Source organism: Gorilla gorilla, chromosome 1 (genome assembly GCF_029281585.2).
Source record: "Gorilla gorilla gorilla isolate KB3781 chromosome 1, NHGRI_mGorGor1-v2.1_pri, whole genome shotgun sequence".
NCBI classification, from domain to species: domain Eukaryota; kingdom Metazoa; phylum Chordata; class Mammalia; order Primates; family Hominidae; genus Gorilla; species Gorilla gorilla.
The window spans coordinates 84,326,221-84,350,964 of NC_073224.2; the positions used below are offsets into that span (position 1 = coordinate 84,326,221).

General features: G+C 37.8%; 2 protein-coding genes across 15 annotated transcripts in view; one reads left to right on the forward strand and one right to left on the reverse strand.

Annotated features, from left to right (window-relative positions):
• PIGC (phosphatidylinositol glycan anchor biosynthesis class C) overlaps positions 1-24,744 on the forward strand; it is a 51,254-nt gene that overhangs the window by 17,528 nt on the left and 8,982 nt on the right. The window contains exons 1-2 of one of the 4 annotated variants that reach the window (XR_008676823.2): positions 6,188-6,271; positions 11,255-11,442. The exons of 1 other annotated variant lie outside the window; for it this stretch is intronic. The gene's annotated coding sequence lies outside the window, so the exon portion shown is untranslated. Of the gene's footprint in view, positions 1-6,187; positions 6,272-9,046; positions 11,443-24,744 lie in introns of those variants that run through there. 2 more of the 4 variants (XR_008676822.2, XR_002005911.3) reach the window with 2 other exon arrangements.
• The window catches only part of DNM3 (dynamin 3), a 576,940-nt gene continuing 560,450 nt past the window's right edge, over positions 8,255-24,744 (reverse strand). For 8 of the 11 annotated variants that reach the window (XM_019026686.4, XM_019026673.4, XM_019026671.4 and 5 more), the window contains one exon: positions 13,855-18,801. In XM_019026686.4, the coding sequence (XP_018882231.1) occupies positions 18,732-18,801 (70 nt within the window). In that variant the 3' untranslated portion in view covers positions 13,855-18,731. Of the gene's footprint in view, positions 8,442-13,854; positions 18,802-24,744 lie in introns of those variants that run through there. The other 3 variants (XM_055377773.2, XM_063710835.1, XM_031012314.3) reach the window with 2 other exon arrangements.

Consider the following 24,744-nt stretch of genomic DNA (forward strand, 5'->3'; position numbering starts at 1 on the left):
AACAATAGAAGTAGGCTAGAAAGATAGGATATAGAGATGAGAGAGTGGGGAAAGACAAGATTTTAATTTTGGAAATGAGTAGCTGAGATAGAGTGGAGAGCAAGATCATTGCAAGATCTCACTACTTAGCACTCAAGTAGAAGAAAAAAAAAAAGACCATTGAAAGAGTGAAGTCAAGAAAATGAGAGGCAGGGTGAGGGTGGATTACCAAGAAGCGTATGAAAATCCCCAAGAATTAAAACAGGAGTATCACTGGAGGGAGTGACATTGAAACAGGAGCTAAAATCATCAAGAAATAAGGGAGAATGAATTGGGCATTGGTAGTTAAAAGCAACACATAGGGTCATATAGATAGTGCTGTAATCTGATGCCATGAGGTTCAAAGCTGGGGGTTTTAGCGAGGAGGAAAGAAGAATGGTCTGAAAACAAAATAAAAAATGAGGATAACTACCCCACTTCAGGCTCAGCAGTGTGAGGGCTGTGGGAGACAAGCTGCCACCTTTGGAAAAGGATGCAGGGGAGGCAGTCCTTTCAGAGAAACTCTGGTTTGTTAGAGTAAGATTGTGAAGTGCATATCCAGAGAATAGGTTGAAGATACAGGGAATTTTGTTGATCATGGGCAGTGAATTATAGAGGAGACAGTGGAAGGGTTACAGAAATTTGGGAGAGATGGGAAGACAGAAGAGGAACATACAGAACTACATGGAAATTAGCGTGGAGAGTGGCCTAGAATCCAGGGGTTCTTGGATGATTGACACAGGCTGGGATAAAAGGTTAACGATATAAGTTCCAGTAAGTGTAAGGCAGATAGTAGTAGTGAGCGTGTGAGTGGGTGGGTAGGGAGGGGTGAATTTTGGGGGCTTCCTCTTCACCTTGAAGGAGAAGTGTTCTCAGAATGTAGGCCTTTTCACATCCTCATGAGCATATTATTGCTCACTAATGGGATTAATGTGCTAGTTCTCTGGGTTGTGTGCATTTTGACAAGGACCTTTTGGGGATAATGTCACAAACCTCCTCAGAACAGTGCAAACTTCTAATAGCGAGCAGTGTCATTGTAGTGCTCTAAAAATTTTGATTTTGGGCAAAGTGATCAGAGCTTAGGTGAGAGCCAGGGTTTGACCAACATTCTGTGGAAGGTTGGGCCTGATAAGGCATACTCCTTTGGCCACCAAGAGGGCTCAGCTGCAGGGGAGAGGCAGATTAGAAACAGCTGAAGGCTTGTTGGGCCTGCTAGCTTAGACCACGCCTATATTTTTTGCTTTTTTTTTCCTTTCGTAACTCACAGATGCCATCAATGTTGGTTTGTTTAACTTGGCGAACAATAACCATCATCAAAAAATTAAAACATCATTTTCCTCCAGGTATATTACTGTGATTAATGAGATAATTCCCCAGAGGTGGGGTAGTCAGGAAGCAGCCATTTCCCAATTGGCTGGCATGTGCTCAGCACCACAAGTCTGGCAACACTATTTGGTGCTGCCTCCTTATGCCCATCAGGTAATGCTGGGGTAAAAGTACCCAAGGAAAGGGCTTAGAAAGACAAATGGCCTTTTCTGCCACCAAATGGAACCAACTGGCATTGAGAATCAGGTAACATCCAGTATGATCCTAAGGTCTTCTGTCCTAAACAGACTAGCTCTGTAATTCTTTGACCATAGTACTATTAGGATGATGGAACAAATTGATTTTACCAATGCTGAGGTCCCTCAGGCTCCCACGAAACCTGGCTCAAGAGGAGCTGCTTCTACTTTACAAGCTCTGTTGGCTCACTGCTTGCCACTCCAGGCTGGCCCTGTGGCCTTGTGCTGGGCCCGAGTGACATTTGGACTCTGGTCAGTGAGAACACTGTGGGCCTCACACTCTTTTTAAGTTGCAAAATAAATAGATCTTTAAGACATTGAGCAGATTTTGTGGATGTAGCTGAGAATATTTTTGTCATTAAAAGAAAAAAAGAAGAGCCAGAAGGAATCATCTCTTTGACTCTAACTTGCTCTCCATTGCCTTCTGAATGTACCCTCAGAGATAAGAACAAGGAGGCCGGGCACGGTGGCTCACACCTGTAAACCCAACACTTTGGGAGACTGAGGTGGGCAGATCACTTGAGGTCAGGAGTTTAAGACCAGCCTGGCCAACATTGTGAAACCCCATCTCTACTAAAAATACAAAAATTAGCCGGGTGTGGTGGCAGGCACCTGTAGTCCCAGCTACTCTGGAGGCTGAGGCATGAGAATCGCTTGAACCCGGGAGGCAGAGGTGGCAGTGAGCCGGGATCGTGCCACTGCACTCCAGCCTGGGTGACAGAGCAAGACTCCATCTCAAAAAACAAAATAAAAAAGAGAAGGGAATATAACCCCTAAAAGCCTGAGAGGCTAATTTTTTGATAATGTTATGTGGAACATCAAAATACTTTGTTAGTAGCTGTTTCGAGAGGCAGAACCCACATTAGTGACTTCTTGGTTACTGCCTTGCAGATCCTTAAGTCTCTTTGGTCTTCTGCGGCTTGCTTAGGCTTTCTTTATTATCTACTCATGGCTCATGTTCATGAGGTTCATTGAAGATGTGAACTGGGGCTGAAAATTGGGATGTGACATAATGTATGTTAAAACTTGATTTGATTAAAAACCAAGTATGGGAGTAGGAGTTTATAGTGTTGACTCATCCAATAGCCTGCCACCTAGTCTGATCTTAATATGTTGACAGTATTTAGATTCAATAATAACTTGTAGCATCAAAAACAATAACAAAAATATATAAAGATGGTCTCTGACATACAATGGTTCAACTTGAATTATTCTTTTGTCCCCTCTATATATTTTCAAACAGCCTGGCTTCAAGCTCACTAATTCTTTCTTCTGCTTGATCAATTCTGCTAACAGCCTCTGATGGATGCATCCTTCAGTATGTCAATGGCATTTTTCAACTCCAGAATTTCTGCTTGATTCTTTTTAATTATTTCAATTTCTTTGTTAAATTTATTTGATAGAATTCTGAATTCTCCCTCTCTGTGTTATCTTGAATTTTTTTGAATTTCCTCAAAACAGCTATTTTGAATTCCTTGTCTGAAAGGTCACTATCTCTGTCTCTTCAGTATTGGTCACTGATGTCTTATTTAGTTTGTTTGGTAAGGGCATGTTTTCCTGGATGGTCCTGTGCTTGTGGATGCTTGTTAGTGTCTGGTCTGGGCTTGTTTGTACCTGTCCTTCTTCGGAATGTTTTCCGGGTATTTGAAGGGACTTGGGTGTTATGATCTAAGTTTTTGGCCACTGCAGCCATATCAGCATTAAGGGGTACCCCAAGCCCAGTAACGCTGTGGCTCTTGCAGACTCATAGAGGTACCACCTTGGTGGTCCTAGATAATATCCAGAATAATTCTCTGGATTACCAGGCAGAGACTCTTGTTCTCTTCCTTTACTTTTTCCCAAAGAAACAGAGTCTCTCTTCCTGTGCTGAGCTGACTGGAGCTAAGGGAGGGGTGATACAAGCACTCCTGTGGCCACCACTACTGGGACTGCCCTGGGTCAGACCTGAAGCCAGCATAGCACTGGGTCTTGCCCAAGGCCCACTGTAACTATTACCTGGCTACCATCTATGTTCGCTCAAGGCTCTAGGGTGCTACAATCAGCAGGTGGTAAAACCAGCAAGGCTGTGTCCTTTCCTTCAGGGGATCAAGTTCCCCTGGGCCCTGGGTGAGTCCAGAGATGCTGTCTGGGAGTCAGGGCCTGGAGTTGGAAACTTTAGAAATCTACCTGTTTTGTATTCTACTGTGACTGACCTGGCACCTGAACCACTGAAGTCCTTCCCACCCTTTCCTGCTCTTCCCCAGGCAAAGGAGTTTCTTCTCATGTCCAACACCACCACAGGCCCATGAGGAGTACTGCTGGGATACTGCCAATGTTCACTTAAGGCCCAAGGGCTCTTCTGCCAGCATGTGTTGGATGCTGTCAGGAAAGTGACTTACCCTTCAGGGCAGTGGGCTCCTCTCTGGCCTAGAATAGGTCCAGAGATGCCATCCAAGAGCCAAGGACTGGAATCAGGGACCCAAAGAACTGGCTTGGTGCTCTTTCCCACTGTGGCTAAGCTGGTACCTAAGCTCAAGACAGAGTCCCCTTTATTCTTCCCTCTGTTCTTCTCAAGCAGGAGTGGTCTCTCCTTGTAGCCACCAGACCTGTGAATGTGCTGGGTCACATCTGAAGCCAGTGCATTTCGGAGTTTCAGCTGAGGCCCGTGGTATGTAGTACTTGGCTACTGCTACTGATTTTTCAGGGTCCAAAGGCTCTTTATTCAGCATGTGATGAAATCTGCCAGGACTGGGTCCTTCCCTTCAAGGCAGTTCCCTTTTGGCCCAGGGTATATCTAGAAATGTCATCCAAGAGCTAGGGCCTGCAATGAGTGCCTCAGGATTTTGCCCAGTACCCTATCCTACTCTGGCTGAACTGGTATCCAAGTTGCAAGACAAAGTCCTTTTCACTCTTCCCTCGTCTCTCCTCAAGCAAAGGAAGGAGTCCCTTTTGGAGCCATAAGCTGTGTTGCCTGGGGTTGGGGGAGGGGTGCTGTAAGCACTCACTTAGCCATCCTGGCTGGTGTCTTACTAGATCGTGCGCTCCCCAGTCCACTGGCTCAGAGCCCAGCACAGCACTAGGACTTGCCTGGGTATTGCAGTTGTTGTGGCCCAGACAGGCTTTCAAGTTTATTTAGGACCTCAGAGCACTTTAGCCCATGGTGGTGGAGGTAGTCAAAACTCAGTTTCTGAAACCTGGGATGGGCAATTCTCCTCTGGCTAGGGGTGGTCTAAATGGTCCCTCCATTGGCAACAGCTAAGTTCTGCCCAGTATTGGCAGCACTGAATTCTAGAGTCCCACAATCGCTGTGCCCTCCCTCCAAGTGCACAGATTCTCTCTCCACACTATGTGGCTGCTGCCAGGGGATGGGGGAGGGGTGGTGTCAGCAATTCAAGATTGTCTTTCTTACCTTCTTCAGTGCTTCTTTCAACAATACGAAGTTAAAACCAGGTACTGTGATCACTTTGTGATCACTGATTTTTGGTTCTTATGAAGGTGCTTTTTTTGTGTAGACAGTTGTTAAATTTGATGTTCGTGCATGGAGAACAATCAGTGGAGGCTTCTGTTTGGCCATCTTGCTCTGCGTCCTCCCCAACTTAGGATTTTTTTACTTTATCATGGGTTCATCAGGGTATTGCATGCATTTTTGACTTACAATATTTTCAACTTGTGGTGGTTTATTGAGATGTAACCCTATCATAAGTCAAGGAGCACCTGTACTATGGTAATAGAGACAGCTAGTATATCCCTTTAAATAGGAAACATACAGTGTCATAAGCTCAATGTGATTTATTCAGATTTAGACCCTAGTAATTATAAAAGTCTATACAAGTTTTTTTTTCTTTCTCAGCAATCTTAACTTCCTGTGACTGAGGTTCATTGTTTTAAAGTGCATTCACAGTTGAGAAGGTTTACTTCAGAATCTCAGGGAACTGCACTAAAGAATCTGGTATCAGTTTTCTGAGGATTTAAAAAAATCATACTTAAATGCTGAGTTATAAAAGATGTTGGCAAGTACAACATTTTTTCCAAACTATATGATAAAGAGCATTGAAATTTATCATGCCCCAAACCCATTAAAATTATCTTCACCTGTAACTGAACATCCGCTGTTATTTCCTTACCTCCTTTTGGCTTTCAACTTCTAAGATGTCTGTTGAAACACCCCTCAATGTTTATGTGGCCTCCAAGGCATACAAACATTTACCAGGGTAACCCCATAAGGAAAGAATTGGAAGTTTCATTTATTTTTTTCCTACCTTTAGTTCTCTTTTTTCCATCTTTCAGATCTTTAGATGTTCTGAGTTTTTCTAGCTGGAGACTGGGGAAACCTAGCTCCCCTCACTGTGGCCAGTGGAAGACTGCTGTGGAGAACCTGAATCCAAAGTGTTTTTTGTTAGGAGACGAAGTAAACAGGCCAGTTTATAGTTTCAATACCAGTATGCCTTTTTCTCTACCAACATCTGTGTGATTTACATCTTGAATCATATAATTCCATTCAGAATGAAAAGCTCAGTTTCTGATTGGCTGAAATGAGTTCTAGTATTCCTTTCTTTGTTAGAAGTCAAAATCACAATGTTCTGGAACATTAGCATGTGTTGGGTAAAGTTGATAACAGTATACTAAAACTCAGATAGCTGCTTCAGTACTGAAGTCAGAACAGTTCTCCCTGAAAAGACAACCAAACTTTTCTCTTATTGTAGCACTACATGGTAATTGCTTATTTAGCTATTTTGTAAGCTACTTTTATTCTGTTACTTCTCTGGTATTCCCAGGGTCCAGGACATTATCATGAATTCAAGAAATGTTTGATGCATAAATAAAGGAATGAAAATATATAAGGAATATTATGTTTACTAAAGGCATAATAGTTTGGCTCTTCCTGACTATCCTGAGTTATGATCAACTCTGAAAAAGGGAGTAATTTTTCAACTCTATTAAACATAGCAGGGTGGAGGTGGAGGTAAGAAGAGTTGGGGAAGGGTATATTATGAAACATAGAAATACTATTTACTAAATACATATTAACAAATCTTAGCATAATTTAATTTTACTCCAGGCTGGCCCCCTATCCCTTTCCCCTGCCCTCTTTTTTCTTGCCTATAGAATGTAAGGAAGGGAACACACTTCTTTGTTAAGGAAAACTGAGTAAGGTTGTCATTTCATTCTGTTATGACTGGAGTTTTTCCTTCTCATCATTCATCAGGTCAATTTAAGTTTTATACATCTAAACTGTGTAACACTGCATATAAAAATAAGTCCATGTTTAAGACAAAGTGGAAAAGTACCACTTTTAAAAAATGAATTGAAGAAAACCTTCTCTTTGACAACTTCGGTTTTTATTTGGGGAGGTGGTATGAAATCATCTAGGTACATTTTTGTCTAGATGAAGAATGCTATCCACTAAGAATATTGATTTAAAAATCAAATGCCTGGACTGGAGGGGAAGGAAAGGACAAAAGACCGCATGCTGTGTGCTATTTTGCATCAAGTCACCTCCTTCCTGCTATACATGAGCTTCAGTTGATGCCTTGGTTTGGAGCCTTTGAACTTTCTTAGTTATCACTGATTTTAAATGGTAGTCACTGGACCGGGGATACAATTAAAATAATGTAACATGCCATATGAACATTTTAAACCAAGAAACTGATTTTTCATTTTTGAGTGGAGAACTTAGTCGTTAAAAAAATTTGTGGTCTGAAGAAACAGCATTACTAATGAGGACTCTCCCTTTTACAACTGGGGGTTCCTGCCCACATCTTCCAAATACCTCCTTTGCCAGGGCTTGCCTAGGTCAGATGTGAAGTAAATAGAACTGATGAATGATTTTTTTGACTGTCTTGTCATGTAGTTTTCTGTCATCTTAATATGCTGAAGGGGAGCACATTCAGAAGCGATCTCACTTGAGAAGGACTACTTTCAAGTTCTATTTTAGGCCACATAAATTTTCAAAAAATAAAATTCTGAATTAAATCTTAAACCTTTGGGAAGGCTTCAGATCACATATTTGGTGGAATGTACTATATTACCTAAATAATAAACATTTTATTTGGATACATCTTTGGGATGCTTGTTAAAAAATTATAGATTAAAATTTTAGTGTTAGAATTACCATTCGAGGATAGAGGAATAAAAGGTTCTCTTTTCCTTCAAACTTATATGGACTCCATTTTTTCTAGTGCTTTACTGACATCATGAAGAGTCTTTCTTCTCAAAGTGGCAACATTTCCTTGCCTTGTACTTTTATTCTGAATGATGTGGTTTTTCTCCCTTAAATTTGCCATATAGAATTTATGAGGTTTATGTGTTTTTGCTTTACAGTTTCTTCTATGATCTTACATTTTATCTCCCTTAAGAGTGTTTAGAAAAACAATAAAAATAGGAAAAAATATTTTGGTGCAATAATAAGTAAAAATGGGATTCCTGGAGGTGGATTAGAATTATTTAGTCTTCTGTGTTTTTTCTAGACATCCATAAATTTTCTTTTTCTTTTTATTCTTCCATTGGACAGAAATTTCACTTGAAGGTAGATTATTAGTCTCTACCAAAGACCGTCTTAAATCACAATGCTTTAAGAACTTTTGAATTAAGCTTCTTAGAGGAACACATAATATATTCACCTTACCTTGTTTCAGTTGAAACAAATTCTTTTTTAAATTTAGGTCTTCTTTAAAAAAAGAAACAGAACACACTTCATTTTTATATAGAATAAACTTTGTTTTTATTATACACATGGATGAAAAATAAAAGTTTTTATGTACATACGACATATAGTGCAAATGAAAAGCTTTTAAATACCATGGATAGACATGTTGTTGGAAACAAAAGGAGATGAGTGATGGGGGTTAGGATGGTCGTCCTGGAACTGCAGGAGGGGGTCGCCTAGTAAAAACAAAACAAAACAAAATAACAAAAAGAAAGACACAGATGCAGAGGAAGAAAACAATGTTTAAATTATAAAATAAACCCAAATAATAGCATGCAAAAATAGCTCACAAAATTCAAATTCAAATCACACACAAAAACATGCAGACATGCAAAGGAAATGAAGGGACATCACACAGCTAAGTTAGCAGTTCCCAGGACTTTTCCTGGCTACTAGCAATGTTCTAGGTATGAGCCATTTGAGCTCACTCAAAAAGCTTCTTATTTTGCACCATGGAATGATAAATCCATGCACTCTTATTCAGGAGAACTGGGACTAGTCCCCGAGCCAAATACCCTTATAACTTGTATATTTGATTTTCAACCCTGATTTTGTGAAACTCAGTTATTTCCAAAGATTTCAATGAATGTTGTGAAATCTCCATAGGGGGAGAGGGAGTTGATGTAGCCAATGGCAGGTTAAATTTTTTTTAAGTGAGGTAAATTAGAAGGTGTCAAGGGATCAAATGAGCAACGTAATCACAATGCAGAGCATGCCAGAGGTTGATCTCAGAAAAAAAGGATTTGTAAATAAGAATTTGCTCCAGGTGAGTAGTCCTGGTGTGTAATAGCCTGGATTCAGGCCTAGGGAAACTAGGAGGCAAGGTCTGGTCCATGGCAACCCCAGGATTTTCTAGGATTTCCCTCTGTCTAAGAGCTAGGTATAACTGTAATTCTGATTTATTCTGAAGTGGGCCCAAGGTAAATGAAATCTGGTCTGCTGGATCTTTCTCCATTTCCCTAGGCTGGCTTGCATTTCATCAGACCTACGGATAATGAAATGAGGGTCCAAGCTGTGCTTCATTTGACATCAGCCTTTCTTGTGTTCAGCAGGGAGATGATTTGCAGCTAGAGAAAATACAGTAAACTCTACATTGCAATGAACAGCTTTGTAAGTAGGAAAACAGCAGGCCAAATAAAGCTTTCCCTCTGGTTTCTGGCAGAAGTCTACACTTTAATTTCCCCTTTCTAACCAAACCATTAATGAACTCAACATTATAGCAAGCTGTAGAATGGTGAGATTATCTCAAGACCCTACTCTCTTTGACTTCTTACCCAGGTGTTCAACAACACTCACTTCCATCTTATTCTTGTTACACATCTTATTCTTGCTTGTGAGTGGAGCAATGAAGTCTATAAAAAAAAACAAAAACAAAAACAGAAAAACTTCTTTTTCATTTTCTATGAGATGTTAGTGGAGCCAAACTGACTGGTCTATTTCTGGGCAGTGGTAAAAAATGATCTTAGCTTCCCCGAAGTCCAAAATCAATTTTCCTTCAGTCCAGTTTAAGCTGACTACACTAAAGAGGGCTCCCATCCATTTAAATGATGGAGAACTTGTTATTGGTACCTAACCTTTCAACTTCAGGGCCGGGGCAGGGGCTAGGGGGTCTGCAAGGCTTTAGCTTTAGAGATCCAGGTAATGGGTATCCCTGGTGTTTTCATGAAGAAAGTGTAATTAAATTTCTGTCGAGCTCAATGAGATTTATCACCTGCCCAGAAAACAGAAACTATTTTCGAGTTCTGAAGGGGCTTTAGAACACTTTAATTACCTCAGCAGGGTGGGGAGGTGGGCCATTAAACTGAACAGCAAGTCCACAGTGCTGAAGCGACATTCTGTTAGCATATGCCAAAACACCTTCCTGTTTGAGCTAGTTTGGTGTTCTGATCCAGAAACAGGATCAGAAACTTTATGTCTTGGAATATATTCCACTGACAGCTAGAATGTTTGCTTGAAACATCAGGGTGACATTTATATCCTCAGACAGCTTTTTCTTTTCATCTTCACTTTACTGTATCTACCCTTCCTGTCATTGCTGAAAAAGCATTGTTGTTGATGATACCATTTACTGGGTCAAAATTAGTTCTTTTGAGGATATGGGCAGTTGGGGTTTTTGCTCTTTCTTTTGCATAATTTTTATATTACTTACACAGTGCCGAAATGCTTAAAGGCAAGTGCTGCAAATATTTGGGCTTTTTACATGTAGAGCTACAAAGGTACCTCATACAATTGCCACTCCCATATGAAAGTTGCAGTACTAAATTGGAATACTGAGTTGCTAACAAATTCTTAAGCTCACCATCCTAGTATTCAACATATAAGCAAATTTACCTAATCAAGACTATAATTTCAGGTTATATTTTCTTAAGCATTCTGAAAAATAACTTCAAAGCAGCATGTTTTGGCCAAATCAGGTAAAGGAGATTGGAAAGCTGTATCTGGAACATGGGTGTAATTTATATATAAAAGACTCAATTATTAACAAGAATGATGAATTACCCTCATTCTTTTGGCTCTATGTCAACGCTGCAATTTGGTCTTATGGTGACATTCCTCTGGCCAGATCTCTGAGGAGGTCTTCCTTATAGCTTTTTTCTTTTCTGTTAAAATCTCACAAAAAAGGCCAGGTGCAGTGGCTCATGCCTGTAATCCCAGCACTTTGGGAAGCTGAAGTGGGCGGATCACTTGAGGTCAGGAGTTCGAGACCAGCCTGGCCAATGTGGTGAAATGCCGTCTCTACTAAAAATGCAAAAATTAGCCAGGCATGGTGGCACATGCCTGTAATCCTAGCTACTGGGGAGGCTGAGGCATAAGAATCACTTGAACTTGGGAGGTGGAGGTTGCAGTGAGCCAAGATCACACCACTGCATTGCAGCCTGGGCAACAGAGTGAGACCCTGTCTCAAAAAAACAAAAAAACAAAACAAAACAAAACAAAAAAAAAAAACTCACAAAAAATGCTCTGTTTGCTTTCTTTGCCCATCCTTTAGGTAAGTTAATAACCCAGAGCAGTGAGTGAGCCTGAAGGCTTGGGAAAGGGAGGAAAGAAAGGCAATAGGAATAGTCTTCAACATTCTTCTCTGATGATTAATCTTAAATCAACCTGGATGCCTTCCTTCACAATAATCTCATGGAGGTAATTTAAAGAATCCCTTTTTTGGAGAGTCAGAGAGAAAAGGTAAGGTATAAAATTATCTGAATCCTTCATAAGTCTCATTAAGACTCAATGCATGTATGTCTCTAAACTGCTTTTGTGCTACCTGTTCCAATGTGACTTTCCTCCTTAAGAGTCAGATACTCCTTTGACAAAGTACCAGAGCTCCAGATGAATTGCCCTTAGTTGAGAGCTCTTGTTGCTCTTACATTTGGTCTTTTTCTTTTTTAAGAGATGGTGGGGTCCCATTCCACTCGTCAGGCTGGAATGCAGTGGCACGATCACAGTTCACTGCAGTCTCAAACTCTTGGGCTTAAGTGATCCTCCTGCCTCAGCCTCTCCGGTAGCTGGAACTACAGGCATGAGCCACCATGTCCAGCTAATTAAAACAAACAACTTTTTTTTTTTTTTTAGAGATGAGGTCTTGCTGTGTTGCCAATCCGGTCTCAAACTCTTGGGCTGAACTGATCCTCCTGCCTCAGCCTCCTGAGTAGTACATTTGATTTTATCATCCAACTTTTTGTTAGTGAGAGTCTGTACTGAGGAAATCACACTCAATGTCTTTTTCTTTGGCTTAAAGCCACTGAAGCAGTTTCCTAAGGCATGTGCCTCAGGACACTAGATCTGTGAGATGTTCTATGGTCAAATAAGTCTGAAAATATGTAGACATTACTCATCTCTTGGAGATTCACAATGCAGTCTGATTTTAAGGTTTCTGTGAAGTCTTTCAATAAAGAAACATTTGATTTTTAGTCATTATTTCTCAAGCATATTTGGCCAAAAAACCATTGGTGTATGTGTATGTAAAACTTACTAAGATTTCATGGAATGCACTTTGAGAAATTTTGAATTAAGGTTGTAGTTTTAGCCAATATCTCTTGTATGTATTCTAATTATTAGGCTGCCATAATGTAAAATAATACTAGTAACAGGTCTGAAAAGTGGCTATGCCAGGTGTGTGTTGAAGTGCTTGGAAGCAAAGTTTGAGGTCACTCTAAACCAAATACCAAACACGTTTCTCAATATGAAATTTAAAGGTCCCATCAGAAAAACAAAAATCTTGGAAACAGATTGAGCATATGTTTACACCAATGCCAGAGCTATTTAAAACACCAATGGAAAATTGCCAAATAGTTACAGTAAGTTTCTTTGTTTTTGGAAATTACCTTTAGAAACTATTCTGAATATATGATTAACATACTTCAAAATCATGCAGTTAAAACAAAACAAACAAACAGAACACAGGTATACAGCATGATTCGCATCCAGAATCTTTCTTCCAGTAAGAAGCTTCCTTTGAAGATACAGATGTTCCACTCATGGAAAATGTATAGATATGAAAAAGAAATCCCACAGGAAAGAGTAAATTCACACAACAATCTGTCCAGTTCATCTTTTCACAATGAGCATGCCCTGATCTCAGAAAGAAAATAAACCAACATCTCTCTCCTCCTATCCCCTTCTTGTCTTCTGCATTTAGATGGCACAATCTGGGAATATGTCAATTGATAAGGGACTTGTCATCAAAACTCTTGTAATAGAGAGTCTTCCTCTATTCTCTGGAAACTCAAAATTAGGACAAAGTTGTGTCATTCTTTCATTTTCTGAATACATTCTCTTAAAACTGGGGAAACTGGGCCGGGTGCGGTGGCTCACGCCTGTAATCCCAGCACTTTGGGAAGCCGAGGCGGGCAGATCACGAGGTCAAGAGATCGAGACCATCCTGGCTAACATGGTGAAACCCCGTCTCTACTAAATTACAAAAAAAATTAGCCGGGCGTGGTGGCGGGCGCCTGTAGTCCCAGCTCCTCAGGAGGCTGAGGCAGGAGAATGGCGTGAACCCGGGAGGCGGAGCTTGCAGTGAGCCGAGATAGTGCCACTGCACTTCAGCCTGGGCAAGAGCGAGACTCCGTCTCAAAAACAAACAAACAAAAAACTGGGGAAACTGAAAGGGGCAAATTGTCCTGTCTATGCCCAGTGAACAAATAGCAGAGGCTAATTGTTGGGTCAGGAGCTCAAATATTTGCTATAAGAAATGCCTTCTGTGGACCTACCATTTGGGCACACCATCTTTCCTCCTTCCACTTCCCAGAATTTTTAAAATAAATGCTTCATTTTCAACAGCAAACTGTCATGGTGCTTCTTGGTAACTGTCACATCATACCCTCCTGCTAAGGTTTGTGTTCGTCAATCGATTCCAATAATGACATCAAATCAGAAACACAATGTCTCCCACTCTCCTGCCTTTGATTTATCCAATTTGTTCCCTTTAAAAATCCCATCTTTCTCCAAATTAATGACAGAATTGGAAAATTCTATCATTCTTTGGTAACTCTGGGACAATTTAATCAAAAGAGCTATAAATATTTAGAAGTCTCAGGTATTACTGAAAGGCATAGACATGACTCAAATATATACAAGAATGAGGAAAAGGGGTCCTTCAAATGTTATAATTTATTTCAGCTTCAGAAATACAGCTTCACATTTTCACAATAGGTACATGTGACCTTCAAGAACGATACAGGCTTTGAGATTTTTCTTCAAAAATTCCATTCTAAGAGTCCATATATCAGCATTAAGAAATCCTGAAAGTGCCAAGAAGACAGTGGAAAGTATCCGGCTCATATTAATTAAAGAATCAGCAGAGAAGACAAGATTTTACTTCTGTATATTCCTTCTTCAAACAAAGCAAAAGAAAAATTTGACCCAAAAAAGGGAAAGTAAAAATAGACAAGCAAGCAAAACAAAGGCTGTACATAGGAAATATAACACAAATCAAGTAGTAGTGGTGGAATTACTGGTTGGGGGGAATAATTTTTAACAAACTGGTAGCAGACAAGGCAAGTGGTTAGACAGAGTAATTTTTGTCATAATTTTAAAACATTTCATAATGAGCGAAGTTTAAGGAATTCAAGAGTAAAAATTAAAAAGAGATTAATGACTTGAGTTGAGCCATATGTGAAACCTCCAACCAGAGGTGAGAAGTCTCACCAATATACCAGTATGAACAGGTCTTAAGACAAACACTCCTCTTTGAGTTTCCTCTCTCTTGCTCTCACACATACACACATTCTTACATATATACAAAGACACACACACACACAAATAGCAGTGCATATATTACATATGCTTCAAAAATATTCTTAAAGTTTCACCTACACAGCACCACATAATTTTAAACATAGCAATTAGACAGGATGAGTAAGAGTATCTAGAAGACTCATTTGAGCTTTTTAGAATGTACAATGAGTGATCTGGTGAACTAATAATCATTTCTTCAAAATCATCTAGATTCATTTACATTAAACTCTGAGCTCACAGCTAGTAGTCTTCTAATTGAAATGATACAAAACTCATGGCTTAAGTCTCATACACTATCTTCTTTCATGAGTTCAACAGTTAGAGACCTGTTAGGCTTTATTCTTCATTCTGAGGAGATTCCTGTCACTTTCAAATAATTATGCCATTTGCCAAATGAAAAATGTTTACCTGAAAAAGTGGATGACCTACCTCCAAGGTATTAGATAGCTTCTCTCTTATATTTTCAGCAAATTTACTCAGAAAAATCCACTACTTTAATGTTGCTATGTCCCTTTTTTTTTTTACTTCTACCATAGAGGAAAAATGACTATGTATATCAACTTAGCTTTTTAAGATTCAGCTCAGCAATCCAAAAATAATTTATAATTCCAATTAGAGATCTTAAAGATAGGTCTCCAGAGGTTTTACTTCTCACCCAAAAATATTGTCAAAGGTAATTCCTTCTTAGATTCAGATCTTCTTGTGGATTCAGATACAAATGTCTATGGACATTACCATGTTGTCATGGTAATTATGAGCTTTGTACCTCTCAAAATGACTACAATCTGGAGTTAGAAAATTTTGTATACCTCATATATGTTATGAGAAATGAACTATTGTTACCACGTGTTATGGCAGATCATTCAAAGCTATCTGTTGTATTATCACGGTTTAAAAAATATCCTGATACCACACATACTAAGTACATGTATACGTAGATATTTACAACCATACATATACATATATTTATATATATACACACAATGCACATACAATCACACTCATGCTTGTGGCATTTTAACTAGTATTTTTTAAACCTACCTACCTACTCAAATGGACATAAAATACACATACTTACAGAAACATACTTACTAGGTATATACCATATACACAGAGACACATGCATAGAAAATGTGTTTGTACACAGAAAACATCAACATTTATCACATACTGGTATTAGGTCCCATTTCATATTTGAGAATTATGGCTACAGTCTATACTAAAAAGTCACAAAATTATTCTATGTGACCACTTTTTAATTCTAAGTCGAGAAGGCTTATAGTTACATCACAGGAACTGGTTTCATTAATATACTTTAGAATAAAGTGAGTTTGTATTGGAACAAATAGGAAATTTGCTAATAAACAGACCCTACTGCTCATCTATGTTATAAAACATGGCTAAAAGCAATATTCAGACGAGTAACCTTGGTAGATGTTTTTTAGAAATGCAATATACTTTTTCTAAATCAATACTATTTCAGTAATCTGTCCATAATTGAGTAAATGGTTATTCCAATTAGTCAATATGCATGCAAGATTTAGCATGTGACAATAAAACTATATTTACCTATCAAATAAACATTTACAGTTTATTTTCCCAAATCCTAAAAACACTGATTTTTTAAATTATGCTAGACATGATAGAGCTACATCTATTGTGTTTACAATATCAGAGCAATCAGTTAAGAGGAAATTACACAAAAGATTAGAAATGGTATGGGAAACAGAAAATCATTAAGCTACATTCCCATCTTAAGGCCTGGTGTGCATGCTGCACGTCAAACTATGCACATCCTAGAGTTTCAGACTTCATTCAACATTGGCATCTCCTTTTAGCAGAATACAAACCCTTTGGGAAATGAGATTCATACTAATAATATGACATAGTACTGCAGCAAATTAAAAATATTCTCCAATGTCACTGCTGAAATTCTAGAGTAGGCTGGGTTCTATGAGAAATAACTTAGGAGTAAAGAATAAAAATGTACCCACAAAGGTAGACAATTGGGGCAGTGCAACTGTGGGACTATAATCTAAAAGCAAGTGCCAAAGATGACAAATGCCATTGTTTATTACTGCCTAAGATCAGTGGAAGGAAAATTGGAAAAAAATCTCCAATTTTTTTTGACATGGTTTGTGCTGATCTAAGAACACACCAGTGGTTATTCACAATATTTTCCTTTAACAGAAGGAAAATTTTGAAATACAGCAAAACACAAAACCACATTTAGCACAAAGCCAAACCCTGAAGTATATAATCCGTTAGCTGCCTATTTTAGAGAATTCAAAGGAAGAAGCAAAGGGAATCCTAAAAACAAGAAGTTTTATAAAAAGATCTCACTGAAGATTATTTGTTTTACTATGGATGTTTGCTTAACAGTTTTCCATTTAGCTGAGACACTATTTTAAAAATGCAGTATGTATCTTGCACATTGGTTCCATTCACAAAGAGTTAACTTTTTTTCCCCCAGTTTGGGGTTTGGGGTGAGATACGAGAGGATTTAGGATTGTGATGTTTTTATACAATCACTGGTAACCTTAAAAGTTGAAATGACCTTTATGTAAATCTTGTATTTTCTGATTTTTACCAATTATAAATGGGTTAGCGTAAGCCTTTAGAATAAGTTCAATACAATGGCACTCAACATGGCAAGTTCTCTGTTTAATAATGGTTAAAAGTTTTTACTTTATACTTTATGAGTATCTGCTCTGGGTATAAACTACACAGGAAATTAAAGTTAAGTTAACATACAAATCATGTTTGCTACTTTCAAAGGGAGACATTTCAGTTGGTGAAACCTGATTTACTTCTGTAGAATATGAAATAGTGTCATGGGACAACCCTACTCAGTGAATACTTGCTCTGCTGTCTGGGAACAGTTAGCACACAAAATTCCAGTTGGCTTCTGGCTGTTTCCTACATGTGAATCATCTGGTCCTTGGTAGTCCAAAACTTAGCCTCAAGACTGAACTATTAACCCCCAGGCTAAACTGTTCTGGTAAATTTTAGAAATCTTAAGAAATTGCAAATTTGCTTTAGATTTCAACGTTTCAATATCCTTTTCTGGAGTGACCTGGATAGGGACTTTGAAATACTACAACTGTAAAAGTGTGAGCTCTGCTCTTATCCCATGCCATTTCTACTGACTTCATTTCAGGAACCATTCTTTAAATGTGATTATCCCATAGCCTCAAGATTTATTAGGAAAGCCTAGAATGGATATAAAGTTACACTGAACCTGTTTCAAAGGTGGGATAAATTCTTACCTAACAAGATTACAAATTAGCACGTAAAGAGTGAATTTTTTTCTCCAACCAAAATAATAATGGTAAAACTGGAGTTAGTATCAAAGTGTCGTTAGCTACGCCAAAAATTAGAGCAAATAGAAAAGTAAACATTCTCCATGTCAGCCTTCAATATAACCTACCATGAGGTGAATATAAGTAAAGAAAGAAATTATATTTTTCCCAACACTTCTAGAGATGTGATATTTTGCTTCTTCCTTGAACTCTGAAACTAATTAGCCAAATTTATTGACTGATTAACAAAAAAAGAAGCTTTTATTCACTGTTGCATATGCTTCTAGCATGAAGCAAAACACATTGGAATGAGGAGAAGCTCTTTAGAGCAAACAGTGCAGACTTTTCCTTTGCAAACTACCTCGTGCTTCTGGAAAAGTTTATTCTTAAGGAGTCCTAATTTTAAAAAATCACTTCCTAGCAGTCTTATGAAATAAAAAGGAAGAAAAGAGGAGCTAAATAGGCAATTATGGAGTAGGTAGTAGCATTAATGGTAGACAACAGAATTACTGTCATCCTAAACAGAATGTGGGAAAAGAAATATGTATGGCTTAGGTCTAAGCCCACTATCTCATATCTGAAGAATTATGTTTAATGAGCTACCTGGTAGATAGCCTAGAAAACTTGTCCAAAGCAATTTCAAATATATGCCATGGTAGGCAAATGATCCCCAAAGTATAGGGCTGCTATACAAACCTACCTTGGTCAGTACAACATATAAAGCCTCTAAAGGTTAGCAGTTTCTGAGTCAAACCCCAAAGGTTTGACATACCATGAGCAATGAAGATGAGTGATGAATGCATTAGTAAAACTGGTTACTTGCCTACTGATGTCCACACATGCGACTACTCATGATTTACTGCAACGGTTATCAAATATGTTGCTTTCGCATAATTCATTAGTGATTAATTGCCATGCCAGACACTTCGTTTAGTCTAACAGGGAGGATTCTAGTGGGCGGATTATAGTGGGACGAGTTGGTGATGGGGGTGGTCTCCGGCTAGAAAGAGAAAAAGAGAAAGGTAAAGAAACAAGTAGAATATCTAGCAGAACATTGTTCCAAGGACACTGAGAAAGAGCCATTACACACATGCTCATGCACATGCAGGCCAGCAGAAGTGGTTGTGATCTGTAATGATTTTAACATTGTCACCTTTCATTTATCTAGTAGTTTTAATGAAAATTACATCTTTTTTCATATGCAAATCTTTCTCAAAACTGAAGTCATTCCTTCCAATACTAATAAGAAATATGAAACTATTTGAAAGCCATCTGAAACATACTGCACATATCTTAGCCAATAGAATATAATAATTACATAGAATGAACTCAGGAACTAATAAGGTATATTGTTTCAGACAATGATGGCTTTTGAATTTTTATTTCTCACATATAATTTTCCTTTTTCTTTCAGGATATTATTATCACTTCTCATTGCCTTTTTAACTTTCTCCAATTTGTTCTATATTATGCTTGTAATTTGCAGAGCACTAAAAATCAGAAAAGCAAGTCTTTAGAGTTCTCTGTAGCAAGTGTAAGTAGGCTCAGTGTGAGTGCCTGTTTAAATTGCAGGAGCTCTAGTTCCTATTTTGGGTCTTAAAGACTTTAGTATTGGTATTAGTAGTATTACTCACTTTCTAGTTGGTAATGATGTTTCTGGTAGCTGAGTTTACTAAGCAAACATACTTTAGATAATGAAATATTACTGTATTTGAGAGTCTCAACATTACTAATATTATTTATTACTTATTTATTCCTCAAGCTTCTACATTTATTTCCTAAATATATTAATAAGTTTTTTAGTGTATTTGTGTACTTGACTTCATATATGGTAGAGGGTAGTCATTTTTATACCCCCCCAAATTTGACAAAGTCTACAAATTGAAATGTTTCTTTTTGATAAAACTCTGCAACTGATTTTTTCAGAAAGACTCCTTCTGTAATTATAGTCATAAATTTTTCTTCTGTATTAGAAACTCTATATTGATCAAATTGAATGTCCTTTCTCAGGTATGAAGAAGTGAAGTTAGAAAAATTTAAGAAAACTATTATGAAAAATAGTTTTGAAAAAAATAGTTGTTGAAAAATCATGGAACTATAAAATTAAATTACACGATCAAGGAAAAATCAAAGCAGGAGAGATATTGTTGATTAATGGTGAAAATATTAACTATTTAGGCACAAACTCATAGATATTAGTAGAATTCCTTTTACCTCATGCACTTGAAAAATGTGTAAGAGGCTTCAAAGGAAATCTTTCTTTGGGGAGGTACAAAGCACTGGAATTACAGGTGTGAGCCATGGTACCCAGCCTTATTTTCATTTAAAATGGCCATATATGTTTAACTTATGTCCTGAATCTTGAATCTGCATAATTTTCTTCTTTGATAGGAAGTTTCTGAAGGGCACAGGTCACACCCACTTAACTTGTTTCATACAGTGTTTGGCATGGTGTTACATGCAATTACATTCTCAATGTCATTTTGGTCATCTTCTGAGACTACTAACTAATCATTTAAGACTTACTTCAGTGAAGCCTTCCCTGACCTGCCTTCCCCTCTCCTGATACAGTTGTTTGCATAGCATCTCAACAAATCTCTATTATTAGTCATCACACTGAACTCTAATTAGGCTTATATGTTATCTTCACTGATTAGAAATGAGCTGTCTCTTAATCATCTTCATGTAACTGTGGTATCTAGCTCACTGCTTGTCATTCAGTCACTGAATGTTTGATAACTGAATGAATGAAAGTTCCTCCTAGAATCAAGAAATAACTAATGAATGCTTGTGATATTCATTGGTCTTATAAATACAAGGATATTTGTGAGTAAATCATGGCCATGGCAAAAAAAAAAAAAAAAAGTAGCTAAAGTGACATGTAGGATTGAGATCCTTGGTGACTCTAAAGTATCTAACTGCTCAGTTCTTTAGTAGATATTTGGAATAAATACCAAATAATAAGCCCCCTGCCCTCAGGGAGTTTGACAAATAATCATGTAACCTATGGAAATGTATTCTTAGCAATTAACCAGTTGGCTGGTGGGAAGAGAGAACTGGCCAGAATTTGAGCTTTAAGGAGGGAAATTCTACCAGAAGTTTTGATAATGGAATTAATTAGGTGATTTCATTAAATAAAAAGTTGATTTTAGACTACAAATTCAGTGAGAAGTAGGATACAGCATGGCATGATGGATTGGAAATCGTTTCATGAATATGTGATAGCTTGGATCAAGGCTTGTAGCCAAGAGAGAAAGGAATGAAACTGACTTCTCTTGATCCTTTTGTTCTTGGCTTAACTGTTATTCCTCAGTCCTTCTGGACCATCCCATAGTTTTCCTGACTTCCTCTGCCTTCCTCTATGACTTCATGTTTGTGTCTCTCGTAGCACGTAACCCTACTTGTGATTATGTATTTACTAGATTATTACCAGTGTCCCCCAAATAGATTCAAAATTCCTTGAGAAAAGAAACCACATATTTTGCATTTATTATGTGTATTCAGCATTTGGTACAATGTGATTAGAAAGGAGTGGTTAAGTATTTGTTGAATAATGGACAAATGAAGAAATGACTGAAAAGTGCCTAAACAAGATATTTAGCCAGGCTAGAGTTTAGGCTAGATCAAGGTGAGTAGGTCTAGCGAGGCCAAGGATGCTACACTTTTAAGGCATTTGTCAGAAGCTTATATTTGAGATACTATGTTTACATAGAAAGAGTCCTGGATCAGAAGTTAGAAAATGTGGATTCTAGCTCCAGTTGCCAAATTGTACAATCAGACTAGATGATCTATGTCAAGACTTCCAGTTATATATTGCATAGATTATTTATTGAGCATCTAATATGTGGACTGCTTCATGCTACATGACTTTAAAGAGCTCAGCATCTATTCAGAGTGGAAGATGAGTGGAATAAAACAAATATGCAAGTAGCTTTATTATAGTACTCCATTTTAAGTGGAAAAGTGGGGCAAAATTTTGTAATTCGGAGTCTGAGAATACACTCTGGGAAGTCTGAAAATACAATAATGTGGTCAAAGTGATGGCAAACATGATTGTAACTGCTGCATATAAAACTTGGAAGTAGGAATGTAGGTCTATAATGAGTGAAATTGGAACTTAAATGATGGCGATTGAAGGGAAAAATTCAATGGTGTGGATAGAGAATAGAAAGACTTAAGTACTCTTATGGCACAGTAAATTCTCATTAATATCTGCTTTAATCCTTGGACCGTGTGGCTGGGACAAGAGCACAATAGTAGCAGGCAACTGCCGAAAGAAGTCAAGACAGGAGATGAGGAGAACATATGGCTCTGCTATGTGCCAGGTCTATTGTTAATCTTATTCACTACCATATCCCATAACTTAGCATGGCCTGTGGTTCATAGTATTGTATTTTTTTCCAAATAAATCAGTCAATCAGGATAACTTATTCATTATGAGCTCTTTAAGGATGTCCCTAGGGACATGCATTTAATAGGCACTGCATAGCTAGATGGTGAATTAATAATTAAAATAATAAAAGATAAAATGTTCATGTTCTCTCAAAGTAACTATGATATCTTGGAAATATGCCTAGTTGCAGTTAAAGGAACCCATATATGTACTTAGTCATTAAAAATCCTAAAGAGCTCCTCACTAAAACTTGCAGAAGAAATAAACATTTTATTTATTTTTTTCTAAAACAGTAACAACAAAAATCTGTATATACAACTGTACTAGAAAGCAATTCAGGGTGAATTTTCTTAATATGCAATGCTAAAGATGTTTGCTAACTTCAATACCAGAAAACATTTAAAGTTTACTGTTGAAGTTCATTGGTCCAGTTCCTAACCATTCAAAGAGTTTCCAAAGGCATTCACCTCACAAGACAGTTTGTTTTGGGGAAAGCAAAGTTATTGTTTTGTACCAAATTTTCCTCAGTTGCTTTGTTTAGTGATGAGCTTCGTTAAGTAAGGCATTATATTGAAATGGAGCATCTTGTATCACTTAGTGTTTATTGAAACACTGTGTTGTATGTGGGCGGTTTATGGTTACATAGAAGAGCCATGTTTCTTCTTTCAAATCAAAGGGAAAGAAGTAATACTTGAAGTTGTATTTGTAGCTGCAGGGATGGACTGTTTGCAGTATTGTGGACAATGACAAATTTTGTAAGAAAGTCAAATGCTCATGCAGGGTGGGTGGCATTGTGGGGGAGAAACTGGCTTTACCGATAAGAGAGAAGAATGCATCATTGTTTTCTTGCCTTATTTTATTGTCTTTTAAGAACAGAAGAACTAAAATTTCATCTGCTCTTCTTTGGATTAGCTGGTCCTGAGTGTTCATGATATGAGGCCCATTTTAACAGGAGTTAAAGGAGACCTCAATAAGGGCAAACTGCTTTGGTGTATCAGTTTGTGGGGTGGGTGTGAAAACCACCTTTCCTCTAGCTTCTTGCTTCCAGCTAGCATAATACTGATTTGTGAAATGGATTGGCCTTTCTGTCCCTGCCCTTATTTCTCCATAGGATGGGAAGTAGGAATTATCTGACTGGTAAATTTTTAAGCCAGAATGGGCCTACGTAGTTCAGTCTTCTTCCTTTCCTGTGCTTGCACTAAGATCTCATGACTTTCAGTGCAGAATTTTTTCTATTGGGCAGTTAGATTGATATGCTCTTGGCAATGGTTCTCAAATTGGACCTTGCATCAGTGTTCCCTGGAAGCCTTGTTAAAACACAGGTTGCTGGGTGCCACCCAACATTTCTAATGTGGTGGGATATTTCTAATAAGTTCCCAGATGCTGCTGGTCCTGGGACTATGCTTTGAAACCACTGTTCAGTAAAAAAAAGATTTTTACTTTGCTTTATTAGCAATTCAATTTACTTGCCAGATAAAGTAAAAACGAAAAGAGAAAGTGCTGGAAATCTTAAGAAGGATGAAGAAATGGTTGTAGAAACACTTTGATACCTTTAGGAATTAGACTTAAGCACAGGTGAAAGCAGTTTTGGCCTTATGTTATAAAGACCAAGATACTGGACTATAGTGTTTGTTGTCGTTGTTGTTAGTCATTATCAGAAGAATAACTACTACTTGCTTAGGGAAGCTTGTATTTGCTTATGAAAATAAATAGGTAAGCATCTCTGTGCATTCCAAATTCTAATCTTTGGAGAGGGTAGGATTGAAGTCCAGCATAAGTAGTTAGGTGGACCCAAATTAAAAGAAAGCCTTCAAAAAGATATACAAAGACTGACATTTTTAGAGAAGATATCTGCTTAAAAGGGTAGTTATTTGCATAAAAAGGATATGCAGTAGCTTCTTTTACATTGCAAGATTTACTTGTAAATTATAATTGAAAGTTTAAAATATAACTGTCTCAAAATTTAGTTTACATACATCTAGGATCATGGGAGAGTTATACATCCCAGGTTTCCAAGGGCCACTAGAATCTGATATCAACTTGCCCACCCTTTTTAAACTTATTTATGATAAAAAATGAAGGGTTTTATCTACAGAAACCATTTTCTATGTTTTCAGGAATTGAAATGCTTTACTTCTCAATGACCCTCTTGAATCATTTAATGCTTGCATCATTTTTTTTTTGAAGTTTGAGGCATGCATGCATATCTTATCATCTGAACAACATTCAAAACCTTCTATGAACCAAGATTACTCCTACGCCTCTTGCAGCTTTCCACAGCACCTGCTGAGGGCAGTGTCCCAAGCGGTAGATCAATGAGTGTGAATGGGCCCAAAGACAAATCGGGTTGGAGCACACTTCTAGGTAAAATGGAAGGCAGCTGTGATGCAGGACCCCTACTTCTTCCTGTGAATGTCTGCTCTAAGAGAACAAATTTTGGGACACTGTATTTTAAATTTCAGCGATGTATTTGCACTCTACTTCTTATTTTGGGCATTTATTTAAAGTCAGAAAAATGCTATAACAGTCATGATTTTGTCCACATGGAAG